Source organism: Vitis vinifera, chromosome 12, assembly GCF_030704535.1.
Source record: "Vitis vinifera cultivar Pinot Noir 40024 chromosome 12, ASM3070453v1".
Classification (NCBI taxonomy): Eukaryota; Viridiplantae; Streptophyta; class Magnoliopsida; order Vitales; family Vitaceae; genus Vitis; species Vitis vinifera.
Window position 1 is genome coordinate 20764268 of NC_081816.1, and position 17744 is coordinate 20782011.

At 34.9% G+C, this 17744-nt stretch overlaps 2 protein-coding genes across 4 annotated transcripts in view; both read left to right on the forward strand.

Annotated features, from left to right (window-relative positions):
• Positions 1 to 1300: 1300 nt before the first annotated feature.
• Positions 1301 to 5579, forward strand: LOC100256620 (putative disease resistance RPP13-like protein 1). The gene is made up of 2 exons (XM_059740946.1): positions 1301 to 1627; positions 1682 to 5579. The coding sequence occupies exons 1-2, from the start codon at positions 1301 to 1303 to the stop codon at positions 5381 to 5383; spliced, it is 4029 nt and encodes a 1342-aa protein (XP_059596929.1). The 3' UTR covers positions 5384 to 5579.
• Positions 5580 to 8792: 3213 nt separating this feature from the next.
• The window catches only part of LOC100261717 (exocyst complex component SEC6), a 38714-nt gene continuing 29762 nt past the window's right edge, over positions 8793 to 17744 (forward strand). Inside the window, exons 1-9 of one of the 3 annotated variants that reach the window (XM_002268249.5) lie at positions 8793 to 8929; positions 10161 to 10329; positions 11247 to 11285; positions 11471 to 11559; positions 11686 to 11776; positions 12311 to 12400; positions 12497 to 12576; positions 13348 to 13440; positions 14970 to 14996. In XM_002268249.5, the coding sequence (XP_002268285.2) occupies positions 10201 to 10329; positions 11247 to 11285; positions 11471 to 11559; positions 11686 to 11776; positions 12311 to 12400; positions 12497 to 12576; positions 13348 to 13440; positions 14970 to 14996 (638 nt within the window). In that variant the 5' untranslated portion in view covers positions 8793 to 8929; positions 10161 to 10200. Of the gene's footprint in view, positions 8930 to 9344; positions 9364 to 10160; positions 10330 to 11246; positions 11286 to 11470; positions 11560 to 11685; positions 11777 to 12310; positions 12401 to 12496; positions 12577 to 13347; positions 13441 to 14969; positions 14997 to 17744 lie in introns of those variants that run through there. The other 2 variants (XM_019223675.2, XM_010659362.3) reach the window with 2 other exon arrangements.

The window sequence follows — 17744 nt, forward strand, 5'->3', positions numbered from 1 at the left end:
ATTCTTATATTTCTAACATAGACTAAAATAATAATTTTTTTTATAAACAATATAATTTATGATTTTATTATAATTTATTTGTAATTATAAACTATTTTCATTTTAAAATTTGAATTAAATTAAATTTAATCTATATTATATAAATTGAATTTGCAATGTTTTTACAAAACCAAAACAAAAAACATATTTTTAAAAATAACTTATTCAAACAAGTTTTTCATTTTTCATTTTTAAAAACTTGTCAAAGTTATTTTATAAAACATTAGGGGTTTGACTGACAACTATTTTTAAGAATAGTATTCTGTTTTCCAAAACAAAACAAAAAAAAAATCAAAAAAATATATATTTTGACTACCAAAAAACTATTTTTTTGTTTTTAGAGAATGTCTTTTAGTTGTTTTCACTTATTTTATAAAATATGTGTCATGATTAAAAATAAAGCATTAAATATAAAAATGATTTTTAAAACACATTTAAAAAATGTCAAGTTCCTAAAAAAACTTTTGTTCTACAAAACATTATAGAACAGTTTGCAAAAACTGTTTTTAAAAATTATTTTTTAGAACTATTTTAAAAAATTACTAAATATGATCTAAAAAACAATGGTTTTTTCTTTATCTTCAAAATGATTTTTAGAAACCAATTTAAGACAACATGGTAAAACAAATATATGTTTCCCAAACAAAAAAGTTGATGAAGTAATTGATAAATGGGAAATTTGAAAATCTTTCAAGCAATTTTTCTTTTTCCATAGGATCAAAGTAGAAACTCTTCCCTTATCAGAACTTGGATCACACAAGTTGATGGAAAATGAACCTTGAACTTTATAAAAAAATAATTATTTAAACTTGAGAAATAAATTAAAAGACCTTTATAAAATAATTACACCATATACAATATACATTTTTCTAGTTGTCTGCCAAATAAATTAAACATTCTTAATTTATTTTATTTTTTGAAATATTTATGAATTTTCATAAATTATTCAAGGGGCCAATTGCCAACTAATTCTTCTAAATGTAAGTAAATTATATGTTTATTTTCTACCCTTTTTTTCTCCCTCTATTACTTTGTGGGTGGGTGGGTGGGTGGTCACTGGTTTGTAAACGAAGTCAGCACCTGGGGTCAACCATCTTCTCCAATAATTCATTCTAGCATTGGAATCCATACTTGCTTTTGGCCAAACCAGAACTGAGCCAGCTTCGCTACCAAGAAATTATTGCATTTTCTCAATACAAACCAATCTTTTCCACTTTGGTGGTTTGATTCATCACTCACTTTTCTCTACAAACCAACAGACATGGCTGGGGCTTTAGTTGGAGGTGCTTTCCTCTCGGCTTCTCTTCAAGTTCTATTTGACAGGTTGGCTTCTCGCGAGGTTGTGAGCTTCATCCGGGGGCAGAAGCTCAGTGATGCGCTCCTGAAGAAGTTGGAAAGGAAGTTGCTGGTCGTCCATGCAGTGCTCAACGATGCTGAGGTCAAACAATTTACAGATCCATATGTGAAGAAGTGGCTGGTCTTGCTTAAAGAGGCTGTGTATGATGCGGAGGACATATTGGATGAGATCGCCACAGAGGCTTTGCGACACAAGATGGAAGCTGCGGAGTCCCAAACCAGCACAAGTCAGGTGGGTAACATCATGGACATGTCTACCTGAGTTCATGCCCCATTTGACAGTCAGAGCATAGAAAAGAGGGTGGAGGAGATCATTGATAGACTTGAAGATATGGCACGAGACAGAGCCGCCCTTGGGTTGAAAGAAGGTGTTGGCGAGAAACTGTCACAAAGGTGGCCTTCTACTTCTTTGGTGGATGAATCTCTTGTCTATGGCAGGGATGATGAAAAACAGAAGATGATTGAACAGGTGTTGTCTGATAATGCAAGGAGGGATGAGATAGGTGTGATTTCCATAGTGGGCATGGGCGGCCTTGGCAAGACCACACTTGCTCAGCTTCTATATAATGACCCAAGGGTGATGGGACACTTCGATTTGAAGGCATGGGTTTGTGTTTCCGAAGAATTTGATCCTATTAGAGTTACAAAAACAATTCTGGAGGAGATTACTTCATCCGCTTTCGAGACAAATAACCTAAATCAGCTTCAAGTTAAACTGAAAGAGAGAATTAATACGAAGAAATTTCTACTTGTCTTGGATGATGTTTGGAACGAGGACTCCAGTAACTGGGCTATGCTACAAACTCCACTCAAAGGCGGGGCAAAGGGAAGCAAGATTGTTGTAACGACCCGCAGCACCAATGTTGCAGCAGTTATGCGCGCTGTTTATTCTCATTGTCTTGGTGAACTATCCTCTGAAGATTCCTGGTCTCTGTTTAGAAAACTCGCATTTGAAAATGGAGACTCGAGTGCATATCCACAACTAGAAGCAATTGGTAAGAAGATTGTGGACAAGTGCCAAGGTTTGCCACTAGCTGTAAAAGCAGTGGGGGGCCTTTTACATTCTGAGGTTGAAGCGAGGAAATGGGATGACATACTAAACTGCCAAATATGGGATTTGTCCACTGATACAGTTCTTCCTGCATTGAGATTGAGTTACAATTATCTGCCTTCACATCTAAAGCAATGTTTTGCCTATTGCTCAATTTTTCCCAAGGACTACGTATTGGAGAAAGAGAAGCTAATTTTGTTATGGATGGCTGAGGGTCTTTTACAAGAATCAAAAGGCAAGAGAAGAATGGAAGAGGTAGGTGACTTGTACTTTCACCAGCTTTTATCGAAGTCATTTTTTCAAAATTCAGTTAGGAAAAAGGAGACACACTTTATAATGCATGACCTTATTCATGACTTGGCTCAACTGGTGTCTGGAGAATTTTCTGTCAGTTTGGAGGATGGTCGGGTATGCCAAATCTCAGAAAAGACTCGTCATTTATCATATTTTCCGAGAGAATATAATACCTTTGATAGATATGGAACACTTTCTGAATTTAAGTGTTTGCGAACATTTTTACCATTGAGGGTTTACATGTTTGGCTACTTAAGTAATAGAGTTCTACACAATCTATTATCGGAAATTAGGTGCTTGCGGGTGTTGTGTTTGCATGGCTATGGTATTGTTAATTTGCCCCATTCAATTGGCAAGTTACAACATTTGCGTTACTTGGATCTCTCTAATACTTTGATTGAAAAATTGTCTACATCAATATGTACTTTGTACAATTTACAAACATTGATATTGTCAAGGTGTTCGAAATTGTATGAATTGCCTTCAAGAATTGAAAATTTGATTAATTTGCGTTATCTTGACATTGATGATACCCCATTAAGAGAGATGCCAAGTCATATTGGCCATTTAAAATGTTTGCAAAACTTGAGTTATTTCATTGTGGGGCAAAAGAGCGGGTCGGGGATTGGAGAATTGAAGGGACTTTCAGATATAAAGGGAACACTTAGAATTTCAAAGTTGCAGAATGTGAAATGTGGCAGGGATGCAAGAGAAGCCAATTTGAAGGACAAGATGTACATGGAGGAGTTAGTGTTGGATTGGGATTGGAGAGCAGGTGATATTATACAAGATGGAGACATAATTGATAATCTTCGGCCACATACAAACCTAAAGAGACTCTCTATTAATTGTTTTGGTGGTTCGAGATTTCCGACATGGGTAGCAAGTCCTTTATTCTCTAATCTCCAGACCCTAGAGCTTTGGGATTGTGAAAATTGTTTATCATTGCCACCACTTGGGCAGCTACCCTCTCTTGAACAGTTACGGATCTCAGGAATGAATGGAATAGAGAGGGTGGGCAGTGAGTTTTATCATTATGGGAATGCTTCTTCCTCCATTGCAGTTAAGCCTTCCTTCCCATCCTTACAAACTCTAAGATTTGGGTGGATGGGCAATTGGGAGAAATGGTTATGTTGTGGATGCAGACGTGGAGAATTCCCTCGTCTCCAGGAGCTTTATATAATCAACTGTCCAAAACTCACTGGGAAATTACCAAAACAGCTTCGATCCTTGAAGAAACTTGAAATTGTTGGATGTCCGCAGCTGCTTGTGGCTTCACTCAGAGTTCCTGCAATCAGTGAATTGAATATGGCCGATTGTGGTAAATTACAGTTGAAAAGGCCAGCTAGTGGCTTCACTGCTCTTCAATTCTCACGCGTTGAAATTTCAAACATCTCTCAGTGGAAGCAACTACCAGTGGGAGTGCATAGCCTCTCAATTACAGAATGTGATTCTGTGGAGACTCTAATAGAAGAGGAACCGCTCCAGAGCAAAACTCCTCTTCTCAAAAAATTGGAAATCACATATTGTTGTTTGTCTAGATCCTTGCGCAGAGTTGGTTTACCCACTAATGCATTGCAATCACTAGAAATCTCTCACTGTTCCAAGCTAGAGTTTCTCCTACCTGTGTTGTTGAGATGCCACCACCCTTTCCTAAAAAATATACACATTAGAGATAACACCTGTGATTCTCTTTCATTATCCTTCTCCTTAAGCATCTTCCCAAGATTGCGTTATTTTGAAATCATTAAACTTGAAGGGCTTGAATTCCTCTATATCTCCGTTTCAGAGGGGGATCCCACATCTCTTAATTATTTGAGTATCTCACGGTGCCCTGATGTTGTATATATTGAATTACCCGCTCTCGACTCAGCAGGTTATTTTATCTCCAACTGCTTGAAGCTCAAGTTATTGAAGCACACCCTCTCAACTTTGGGGCGTTTGAGTTTATTTCATTGTCCAGAATTGTGGTTTCAGAGGGATGGCTTGCCCTCCAACCTACATGAACTTGAAATTTCATGCTGCGACCAACTCACATCTCAGGTTGACTGGGGTTTGCAAAGACTGGCCTCTCTTACAAGATTCAATATCAGGGGTGGATGCCAAGAGGTTCATTCTCTTCCCTGGGAGTGCCTACTGCCCTCCACAATTACCACTCTCAGAATTGAACGACTTCCAAACCTCAAGTCTCTGGACAGTAAGGGGCTTCAACAACTTACCTCTCTCTCAAACTTATACATTGGCGACTGCCCTGAGTTCCAATCCTTTGGAGAAGAGGGGCTTCAACATCTCACCTCCCTCATAACATTATCCATTAGCAATTGTTCTGAGCTCCAATCCTTTGGAGAAGAGGGCCTTCAACATCTCACCTCCCTCAAAACATTATCCATTAGCCGCTGCCCTAAGCTCAAATCTTTAACAGAAGCAGGTCTTCAACACCTTAGCTCACTTGAAAATTTGCAGATCTCCAACTGCCCGAAGCTCCAATACCTGACAAAAGAGAGACTGCCAAACTCCCTCTCTTTTCTGGCTGTTTACAAATGCTCTCTGCTGGAAGATCGCTGCCAATTTGGGAAAGGCCAAGATTGGCAGTATGTAGCTCACATTCCAAACATAATCATCAACAATGCGTTATACTTATGAAGATGGAAATATATCAATGTCAATCAGGTACTTGTTCCATACTCAAAATAACTTCCTTCAAAATAAAAAATGATGTGGCAATTATTAAGTTTATGCTTCAAAATTTCTTATCATCTCTATAGTGCTTCCTTGTTCTCTATAAGGTTTGGTTGATTTGGTTATGGTCATAAAGGCATGGTGCCAAGCAGCTCTCAGGGTATTCTAAGTAACTTGGTCTTCTTGAGCCTCAATCATGATTTATGGTTAGTGAAATATTTTAATTGCTTTGATCCTTTGTCATGATCTATTATGGATTTGTACTTGTAGAGACTTCATTTTCTACTTCCCGATGGTCCAACAGTGGAGACCTCACAAGTTTTTCTTAATCATGACTGCATCATTTTGTGGGTTCTCATTTGGCTAATACTTTCCAATAGTTAAAGCATTTGTGCAGTGATGTATATCATGCTCTATGTCAATTGACAATAAAATTGTTATAAGGGATCTTCCAGATGGAAGGTGGAGTGAGGAAGATGTCGTTGTTTTAGTGTCTCGGTTCATTGTTCTTATTGAACGCAGAGTACCTTAATGGTACTGCCTGCTCAAATTTTACAAGAGATTGCTCTGTTTTGGTTGGGCAGTCTGCACTTACTGGAGACAGTATTCACTATGGTTCTACTTGCAAGCAGGGAGAGATCACCTGAATGATAGTTGATACCACACCACCAATTAGCCACTGTCAAAAGGCAAGGATATGGGAATGCATCTTCTTTGTTATGTACTTAGCAGGACTTATTTCTTTTCTTTGTTTTTTTTTTTTTTTTTTTTGCCTAATTTTGATCTCATACAGTTCTTGTTTGGTGTTTCTTAGGTCTTGGCTATGATCAGAAATTTCCATGTACACTATGTAGCACACCCCACTTTTCAGGACCAGGAGGTCCATTCAGGCTCTCATTGTTCATCTCAGGAGAGTCAGATGTTTGTTTGAAAAGAAAAATACCAAAGTTAAGGTGAAGGTCTATACATTTGAGATTCCCATGAAGAATGTTGTAATTCGATTTATTCAATTTTGAGAGCTTTTTTAGTTCTGTTTGCCATTTTGATGCTGGTACCATTTGATGAGGGCGGTAGACTATAACTCCCCCATTCAACCTTCCAAATTTTGTATAGGAAAGATGATGTTGTATTGACCTTATTCACTTCTTCATGCAATGAAAATTCTCCTCTCTTCTATACTCCCAAGTCTGCACAAGTTTTTACCTTTTCACATTAATGATATTCATGCCTGCTTTAGAGTGCGTTTGACAGTAATTTTAGAAAGTATTTCTACCATTTCTAATACTTGAAAAATTTTATTTTTCAAGTATTAGAAATATTATAAACACTTCCTAGAATCATTGTTAAACGCATTCTTAATTACTAGCCGTTGACAATCAAGCTTCATTTATGGGAAGACAAAAAATGAAGGAAACTGAATCATAGTAGAAAAGAAACATTCAGTTCCAACATCAATACTATTAATTTACATCATCCCTCTATCCCTATCTATGAAAGAATTCTTCATATGAATACATCCTTCCATCTAAGGACCCATGATTGTAGTTAAAAGACACTCATACAACACCCATTACTATGTAGAGGAGTTCATTGGTGATACTACTTTGAGATTTGATATTTGAAAACTTTGAGATTGTAATAAATAACAATAAAAGAAATAATGTATTAAAGTAAATAGGAAAGCTAGAGATAAAGAGAATTCAAACTCAAGATCTTTATAGTACATAACCTTACGTATATCCGTCTTGCTCAAGTTCCAATTGGGATGAAGGTTCCACTAATCCAAAACTTTTTAAAGCTCAAGCCTTCAAACTTTATATATTTGGCTTATGGTTCTAAGGAACTCTCTATAGCAAAATTTTTAAAAACAAAGTCTCCAAACTTTTCCTTCTAAATTATGGTTCCAAAGTACCCTCTCAAGAGATATCCCGCTCTTGAGCTATTCAAGCAATCCTACACTTGTTAATCTTCGCAGGACTAACAATTGAAAGAAGATTAATCTTTGTATTATACAATTTTGATTCAAATAAATACAAAGGAAGCAATGATATCAAAGTGCATCAAATGGATAAGTAAGATTATGAATCAAGATGCACTAAAAACCATTATCCCAATGGATAATAATCAAAATTAGGTTCTTAGAGAATTAATAATGAGAGTTAAAAGGTCTTTATACATGTATTGTGAGTAAACTAGACATTAGAGATAATTAAAGAAATCTTAAAGTTTCGAGCAATCACCAACTTTTTTTGTTTTTTGTTTCCCCTCACGTGTATGTCCTCAAATCTACGTATGCCATTCTATTATTCAAAACAAATTTTCATATTTCATTTTTTTCTTAGAAGAAAAATACTTAGTTTCTAGTTGTCTAATATAAGGACATTTTGATATTTTTCACTTTTCAATTTATTCTCGTTTTTATATTTCTTTTTTGAGCTTGAGATCAACATGAATGTCTTAATTTTGACTTTTAACTTATTTTAAACTATTCTTTAATAATTTTTTGTCCATAGTTTTTTACTGTACATTAAAATAGCGAAGAAGTTTGTATTCCAATTTTATAATATGTAGCAACTGTGCAAAACACATTAAATTTACTAGCATAGTGAAAGTGTTGAAGTATTTTCACATGGACAAATCAATTTTATGAATAAACTTAATTTACAAGTAGTTATTCAATCACTTGAAATAATAAAGAGTTCATACCACAAGGAAAAAGTTCAATTGAAATAATAAAGAACCCCTAGGTTAAGAAGCTCCATATTTTACTACAATTAATAAACTTATGGATCATATAACTTGTATATAACTAAATAACCATAGGGATAATCCTTGAGTATTGACTAAAAAATAATAGAGGCAAAATTCTCTGATAAAAAAGTATATATATTTTTTTTGTTTTAACTATTTTCTATTTTCTTTTGACATCGGAGATGAATTTATTATTTGATAGAAAGTTCGCTTCCCATGGGAGAATTTATTGAAATTTGAATAATTTTAAAATTATAGTATTATTTAATTTCTAGTAGAACTCGTGATTTGAAAAGACGAATTCAATGTAAAAATGAATTCGCCTATTAAAAAGATGAGCTCATATTTTTTACATTTTCAATATAGAAGGTTTTAAAATAAAAAATATATACAAAAGTGAATTCGTCTTTTGAAAAGACAAGTTCAATATAAAAGAAGAATTCGTCTTTTAAAAAAACGAGTTTACTGTAAAAATAAAAAAAAGTAATAAAAAGTGTTGTATTTTTATATTTATTTATTTTTATAAAAAAAATCCCTGAAATTTGTTACCCGAAGTGCCACGTGACAAATCGGATGAAAAAGAGCCACGTCACCGCTATTAGTTGCTCACGTGCCACTCCATATCGGACACTTCCTCACGTGCGAATCCTCTCAGAAATTCAGAATCCATGACTCTTCCCTGATCTATCATTTTCTCTCTCTAAAACTCTCTCTTCTCCACCGATTTCAGTCGATTATCGCTGTTGAATTACCAAACTGGTGAGTTATTGAATTAATTTAGGCTTTAGTATATGAATTATAGCTTCGAGGGCATCCTCAATTATTCCAATTTTGGTTAATTTTCTCAATATTGGAGGCTCTTTCGTTTGTCGCTTCTATTTGAGATTTTGAATCACTTGCGTGTGTTTGGTTGCGGAGAAAGTGTAGGAAAAAATATAAAGTCAAAATAATATAGAGTATCCTGCCTTTTATTAGGTAGTGGTCCTCATGGAATAGCTAGGTGAGGGTTTGATCAATATATTTTGCACAGCGTATCTCATTATGGATGAAATTTCTTAAGCAGTGTGGGTTTGGGGTTGAAATACTAGGGATTTATCTCCAATTAATACAAATTTATTACTTATTCGATTTCAAGTTGAAATGCTGTTGGTCACTTTCTTGAACAATGCAGAAAAACTTCTTTTCTCAGATCTGTGAGTAATAATTAGAGCAAGAGAAACAGCTTCTCTCTCGCCCCTGCTGCCATTGCCCCTAATTATATTTCTCTTTCTTTTTCTTTTCTTTTTATTTGTGTTTGGATTTGGATTTTATAGCCTGAAACTCTCTCATTTGTGGGTACGCCAATTTCTGTCTTATCTTCTTCATTGTTTTCTCTTAAATTTATGTTCTTTTGATCAATTAGTTTGTTCTTTTGACTTGAATTTGATTGATTTTATTTGGGTTTCTTTTGAATGGGAGCTTTGACTATTCTGAATTTTGTTTCTTAATGTGAGTTTTGTCTGAGTGTTGGACTGTGCAAATTGTTTGATGATACATTCAAATTGTACCGAATCAGTTTGATGAAAAACCCACAAATTGTTGATGGAAAACTGTGTTATGGAGTCTTGTATCCTTCTGTTTCATTTTTTCACCCAAACAGGTGAATTTCTCATCCTTGGATTCTAAATCCAAATCCGTGTTTGTGGACAATGACCTTACAATCAGAAATAAGCAAATGTGCATGTAAACTTGCCCCTTCATTCATCTGCCTATTTGTCAGGTTGTGAAACCTGAGTAGGAGATCATTTCTGGAACTCATCGATGAGTTGGGAAGTGGGTTGAGTTGTAGTTCCCTGTTTGTGGGTTCGACCGTTCTGTCTATATCTGTTCCTGCATTGCTCTAGTTTAACAATAACCTTAAAGATTTCATGGAGACAATGACCGACAAATAATTTTCAATAGTGTTTTGTCTCTCTAAAATTTCAAAAGATTTGACATTCCATTTGTCCAGGTACTGAATTTATTACATGCTCATACATCAAGCTTAGACAATGATTGTAGAGGATCTTGGAATTGAAGCCAAGGAAGTGGCGGTTCGTGAGGTTGCCAAACTTTTGCCACTACCTGAACTTTTGCAGTCAATTTCGTCAATTAAGGCTGATTACATTACGCGCCAACAGGTGATGCTTCTTTGTCCAATTTAATAGTCAAAATTTCTATTTCAATTTGGGTTAGTTTCAATCACATATGTAGGTGAGTATGTGTGTGTGTGTGTGTGTGTGTGTGCGCACCTATCCACACACACATGCAAAATTTTGAAGTTATGCAGGTGTTGCGTTAAGATTATACTGATTGAACAAGAGAAATTTTTGGTTTTGGGTGACTGGAATGAGCAATCATCTTGGAAATCTCTAGATACATGGAAATTGAAGTGTGAGATCAGGTTGAATGAGTTGCTAGCTTGTTTTATTTATGAAAGTTGAGTTCATGTGCTAGGAATCAGATCTCTCAGGTTTTGCTTTCTTGGGGCTACTTCACTCTGTTTCTGAAGTGAAAGATTTTAAGATGCTCCCCAACAAGGAGGAGTCCAATTAGGCTTGTAAGAGGATTTAAAACTAGTATGGAATTCAACTATTCTTAGCATCTGACCAATAGAGTTCTCCATCAATTGACATGTAGAATCTTTATTGACAATTGATTGAGAAAGAAAAGCCTTAGAGCTAAATTTATGAAGGGGCTCAATTTATCAATTCTCAAATATATTCCTAGCATGTGTGGAGATCCAATTCCCTATGCAATGAGTTAGGGCATTTAAAATATTGGTGGGGAACTAAAAAATACCCAAGTCCTATGTTCTCTAGGTCACTTGGTATAGCCAAAATAGTGTGTTGACTGATCCTGATGGTCTTCAATGATGCATTCAAGGATTGAGTTCAGAGCATGCTGGATCACATTGGACATCTGAGGGAACTCTGACTAACCTAACTAGATCTTTTAATGGATCATAAAAATGCTAAATTCCTAATATTTCTTATATTAAATTTATGTAAAACCTTCAAGTTGCCTTCTGAATGTTGCTATATTTTTTTAATGTCAGGCAAATGATGCACAACTTAGTACGATGGTTGCAGAGCAGGTATAGAGAAACTTCTATTCTAAGCTTCAGGGAAATTATTATGTTGTTATTAATGTTATGTGGATACTATTATGTCTCTTATGTTCTTCACTTTTTTTATGAGTCTATGGTGCTGAAGAATCCCAGGCACTTTAATTTTACTACGATATTGATGTGTTCTATTGAAACAAAACTCTTAAATTCAGGTTGAACAGGCACAGGCTGGGTTGGAATCAATTTCCTCATCTCAAAAGACAATAAACCAGCTTCGTGAGAACTTTCTCTCTATTGAGAGGTATCTTCTGCTTATGATTTTCCTAGAAAATTCTTGTTGTTTTCTATATGTGCAGTTATTAGGCTTCAACTCAGTATTAAAGCATTCAACTTTAAGGACTAATGTGTTTACTTGCTTTTGCCTCAGGCTATGTCAAGAGTGCCAAAACTTAATTGAAAATCATGACCAAATAAAGCTCCTTAGCAATGTGAGAAATAACTTAAATACCACACTGAAGGTGAATGCAATGTCTGACCTTTGTTTTCATCAACTTTTTCTTTATCACGATATGTTTCTTGCTTACACACACACAAACATACAAAAGTTCTTGTCTCTCTATATATATGCACATGTTATTGTTCAGCTGCAGCTTGCAGTCTACTAAATAATATGTTATCTTTTTTCTTTCTTTTTGTCTGTGTGTCGTTGTTTTCCCCCCTTTTCTTTTCCACCTATCCAAGGCAACAGAACAAATGTGGCATCCTAAAATGCTGCCAGAAGCTATGAGCCCAATGACCATTAATGTGGGGCAGAAGAGCTTGGTTGGACTTGATTCAGCCTATTCCTGTAGAGGAATGGGAGTGCTGTTTTCTGTTGTTTAACTTTGATGGTTATTTAAGTTAAACAGGCTTCTATCACCACTATTTATAGCCTTGAAACTTATCACTTTTTTTATCCTATCAAAAAGAAAAACTTAGCACTTTTTTGACCTTGTTATCTTCTATTAATGTTGTATGGTGACCATCTAGTTATGTTCTTAAATCTTTTACAGGATGTGGAAGGGATGATGTCAATTTCTGTTGAAGCATCTGAGGCTCGGGATTCTTTGAGTGATGATAAAGAACTCATCAACACGTACGAGGTATACATAATTTTAGTCATCTTAGTCAGTTTTTAGTTGAATGAATCACAGTGCATCATAGTTTGATCTTTCTTGTTTCATGCTTAATTGTCATAGAGGTTGACGGCTCTGGATGGAAAACGGAGGTTTGCTTTAGCTGCTGCAGCATCTCACAAGGAAGAGGTTGGCAGACTGAGGTCTGTATCCTCTACTTAGGTTCATCATATCGCTGGTCATTCTAAGAGTAAATTTAGTGTAGCCAGAAATCCTGTTGTTGTTTTTTTATTTGATCTAATAAATCAATAGGATCAGGAATAAACGTGTATTTTCGGTCCATATATCTGTGTAATAACAATAGCCAACTTGCAGCACCTGGATTCTGGGTCCACATGGCTCGTCCGTGCTTTGGTGTTTGCCAAGTTACTTACCATAATGAAGTTTTTAACTGTTAGAACCCCTAATTCTCATTTGAACAAAGTATTAAGGGTTATTTGATTAAAAGGGTCATTGAAAACCCAAATTTCGAAATTTAACCCTCCATAATTTTTTGGCCTCATTTTGACAAAAATGCCCTCATTCTTTTCTTGTAAACATAACCATTTCTTTTAAAACCTACATGTAAATATTTGAAATGATAAAGGACATTTATGTCAAAAATGGTTACTCTTCAAGCAAAAACATGGGAAGAGTTAAATTCACAAATATGAGGATTATTTCATTCCTTTTAACCAATTAATTCAAGTATTAATTACTTATTCAGTTGATACATAATTTTGATTTTGTTTCTGTGGTAGTGGAACTGAGTGGTGAAAATATTTATTTTGGCAAATTACTGTCTATCAGTCCTTGATAATGTTGAAAAATGGTAAACAGGTTTGGATGTAATGATGAATACATGACACAAAGGATAGTTGATATCTGTGCGCTTTGTTCTTATGATTTGAGATTGAAGTGTTGAATATTCATAGGGAATATTTCGAAGATGTAGATCGAACCTGGGAGACATTTGAGAAGACATTATGGGGCCATATTTCGAACTTCTATAAACTTTCTAAAGAAAGGTATGTTTATTTTTATTTCTGGGAGTGTAGGGGTTTCCCTCATCGAAGACCTATATAGAAACTTTTTTTGGATTACCTGAGACTAAATCCAGTAATTCTTTTTTGTTAGCTTAAGATGGTCTGAGATTTTGGCTTATACCCCTTGTTTAGTTATTAGTTTCATAGTTTCTCTTCCCATCATTTGATTTTTTTTCTTTTCTGGACACAAGAAGGTATTTAGACTTGGTTTGAATAGGAAATATTATTCTGGGAAAGCAGTAATAGTTGATTTCTTTTGAATGATATCTCTCGAGCAATATTTATTAAATAGAATACTTGAAATTTTGGATTACCTGGGACTAAATTGAGTACAACTATGATGATTCTTCAATTTAAACAACTTACCTTTGTTGACACAACATGACATGAGCTTAGGCATGTGATCCTTGTCAGACACTCCTATTATACTTTGGTTGTGGCTGTTTGATTTTTTCATTGACATCCTTTTATTTTTTCAACTTTTTTAATAATACTTGCATTAGAGAAAAAGGAGAGTTAGCTGAAAAGTGAATTTTTATAAGAATATTCAGGAATAAGAGGAAAAAAAGGATTAGAGGGAAAATATGAGAGCCTTTAAAAAGGAATATCTTCACCTCCAATTTATTTTTAATTGACTTTTCTTTTATTATGTCATATTCTAATAGTTGTGCCCCTTTTTGGATCCTTTTTAACCAAGTCCTCGTATCCTAAAATTTGATTTGTGACGGATTAGACACTTAGACATATACTCACATCTGACACTCATACCCAAACCCATGCAACATAGGAGTATCATAAAACTTAGATAAATAAATGTTCGATAAATTAATAACCTTGCTTAAATAATAAAATCTTTTGATCTTAACTTGGGCTAATATACTAAATTAATAACCTCGTTAAATGCAGAAGATAATTTTTTTTTTCAAATCCTTAAAGCCTCAAGGAAATATAAATTAATAATTGTTGAATTATGTAAAAAAATAGCAAGTAAAAACTCACAATATAGTATTTAGTAACTCTTTACAACTTCTATTTTTCTCAATTCATCTCTTTCTTGGAACAATTGGATAATTGAAACCTCTTTATCTTCTAGGGCATTAAATTTTTTCTATTATCTACAATTAGTAAGCATCTCTCTCTCTCTTTTTTTTTTTTTTGTTTTTTTTTTTTTTTAAAGTCTCTTAGGCTTCCATTTATTATCTTTTAATTGCATTCATTATTTTTGGATTTATAAGCCATGTACTAACATGGTACTCTCTAAATTAATAAATTATTCACTTATTGATAAATCAACCTTGCTAAGGCAACAACTGCTTTTGGTCATGAGTATTATTTTATAGGGGTTTTACTATAGTTCTTGTTTGTTAGTTTGAGATGGTGTGAGCTTTTGGCCTAGCCCTTTTGTTGAAGCACTTTTATTAGTAATCAGTTTCATCATATTATTATTATTATTATTTTTTTTTAAATTTCTGAGTATAACACGTTTTTTTTTTTTTTTTTTTTTTTTGCAGTCCACAAACTCTGGTTCGTGCTTTGAGGTATGTTGCTGACACGCCTATTTTTACTAATTGATAGCAATGAATTTGTTGCTTTTGATTTAAGGGGGAAAAAACAATTGTAGCCTCTTGCCACCCATATCTCGAAAGGGGGTATAGTTGATTTAGATACTTATTCCCAGAGTTTTTATTAAACAAGTTTTTTAATCATGCATGTTTGAGGTATAGTTCTTGTTTGGTTTGTTCAATCAAACTAAGATACTGGTGATGGATATTTAGTGATGTGCTATTTCCCTTGGAAGGTTGTTCTTTTTCATTTAGTTTTCTTGTTTTACTAATTTTTTCATTTATTGATGGTACAAAAATGGATTTTTGGAAGATATTTGGTGGGGTTGATCAATCTCTCTATGTTCAATTTCCCAATCTTTTCAGGTTCAAGAACTAGAGACTTTCATGTTTCTTCAATTTTAGAGCCCTTCTCTTACACAGGAACTAGAACTTATTATCTCCTCTTTGACCCATTTGGCCATGCATACTTATCAGCTTCATCCTCAAATGTGAAGGGTTGGTCTTTCACCTCCTTTGGCTTGCTTTTTGTTAGTTCCTTCTTCCTAGCTCTCTCTAAAATTGCACCACCTGAATCTTTTCTTTCCATGTAGTTTCATTTGGAACTCTAATGCCCCATCTTGAGTGATGGCCTTTGCATGGAAGTGGCAAATAAGAAGGTCAAAACCAATTAATTATAGGTGAGAAGGCCTTATAAAGCTCATAGCCCAGATCATCATGTTATGTAGTTGAACAGTGGTGAGTCAATTGATGAGCTCTTCCTTCATTGCCTTATTGAGTTGTCCAGATTTACTGGGATAGTCCATATTCACCCTAAAAGTGTTGACAGATATGATGATTGTCTCATTTAGCAGCAATGGGGGTTTTCCTACTTGGTTGATTTTTGTGGAGGGTTGTTTGTTGTGCTTTGACATGGACAATTTGGAGGGAGATGAACGCTAGAATATTTTAAGGAAATATAAAGATCCAAAGAGGCTCTTTGGGACTTGATTTATTTGTTTCTCTATAGGTTTGCCTCTGAAGTGTTTTGGAACTCCATTGAGGGGTAAAAAACTCAGCAGTGGCTTCATCTCCAGTAGGATTACTGAAGCTAACTTTGATGAGTGTCCTTTGGGAAATACAAGTTGACCCGGATTTAGAGGTATATCAGGAGATTATAGCAATTGAATGTTGAGAGTTCCTTTCAGACCTGCAAGAGAGGATATGACCGTCAAGCTAAAGATTCTAGCTTTGTTGGAAGGTTTACATTGACTGGTGTATTGAGAGCTTTGGACCTTACTCTATTTGATGTGCAGTAGTGCTTCTTAATTTGATCAAGGAAGCTATTGCTAGTTAGCATGGGAAGTTTATATAAAAGTAAGGGGACAAGTATGGAGAGTGATTCCCTTATGTCTGTTTTCATGCTTTTGGAAGGAGAAGAGCAGAAGGATCATCAAGGGAAAAGAAAGAATATTATTTCAAATCTGAAAGATGATCCATCTATATTCTATATCCTTATTTATTCAAACCTCGTTGTTGGGAGATGGGAATTTTTTCTTTCTGAATTTTATTTGATAGACTTTTTTGTTCTAGGGTGGTCTGATCTCACTTTCTGTAGTTTTGTTTCTGCTTCATAACAGGTATTTCACTTTTTCTGTTTTCATTAGATCGTTTTCCTTTTGCAGGCCTACCTTCAAGCTCTTGCATACTCCCCATGCACTGCAGTTCACCCCCTGGATTCCTCTCTTATATACCCCTCATGTACTAGTGTTCGCCCATTGGTCACTTCCATTTTTATGAATATGACATGCAGTCTCTCTAAAAAACTAGTAAATGAGAAACAAAAGATCGCATGACAAAAATGCTTTTAGGAAAATGTCCATGAGTACAAGTAAATGTGAAACAAAAGTCTATATAACATAAAAGCTTTTAGGAAAATATTTTTTTTGGATAGGAAATGACAAAGAGATATATTGAAAGAAAAAAGAAGTACAAGAGAAGGATGAGAAATTCTCCCACCAAAGAAAACTAAACTACAAGAATACAAAAACAAGAAAGAACACAGAAAAACAAGCTAGCACTCAGATTAGACCAATCCCTGGGAATTACACACCGCTAACCAGTCAAGTTGTAACACATTAAGGGGAGTCCCCTTAAAAACCTTGGAACAGAAAGCCCAAAGAGAAGTAAGGAAAAAAATAGAATCCCAAAGATACCTTGAATTCCTTACTTTACCCTAAAAAATCCTCGCGTTTCTTTCCCGCCACACAACCCAAATTAAAGTGATGCTCGCAGCTTGCCACAAAACTATCCCCCTCTTAGATGAACCAAAACCATTAAATTTGATGGACATCATGTCAAAGATGCTCCTCGGGGGGACCCAATCCATCTTGGCTAACTGAAATAATCTGTGTCACAACCCCATCGTCACAGAGCAATGTAGGAAAAGATGATATGCTGATTCCCCATGCTTCATGTACAAAATACAAATATCAGGACTAAGAGCTTTGTAGGGTCTTCTCAATTGTAGTATGTCATTAGTATTTACCTTCTTGTGTGCCACTAACCAGACAAAGTACTTCACTTTGAAAGGGACTTGAGAATTCCAAACGAACTTAGAAGGAAAAACCGGAGAAGAACCAGAAAATTGGGATAAGGTTAGAAAGAAAGATTTGACTGAAAAAAACCCTAAAGAAGATAAAGGCCAAGATCTGGTATCTGAAACCGAAGGTGATAGATGCAAAC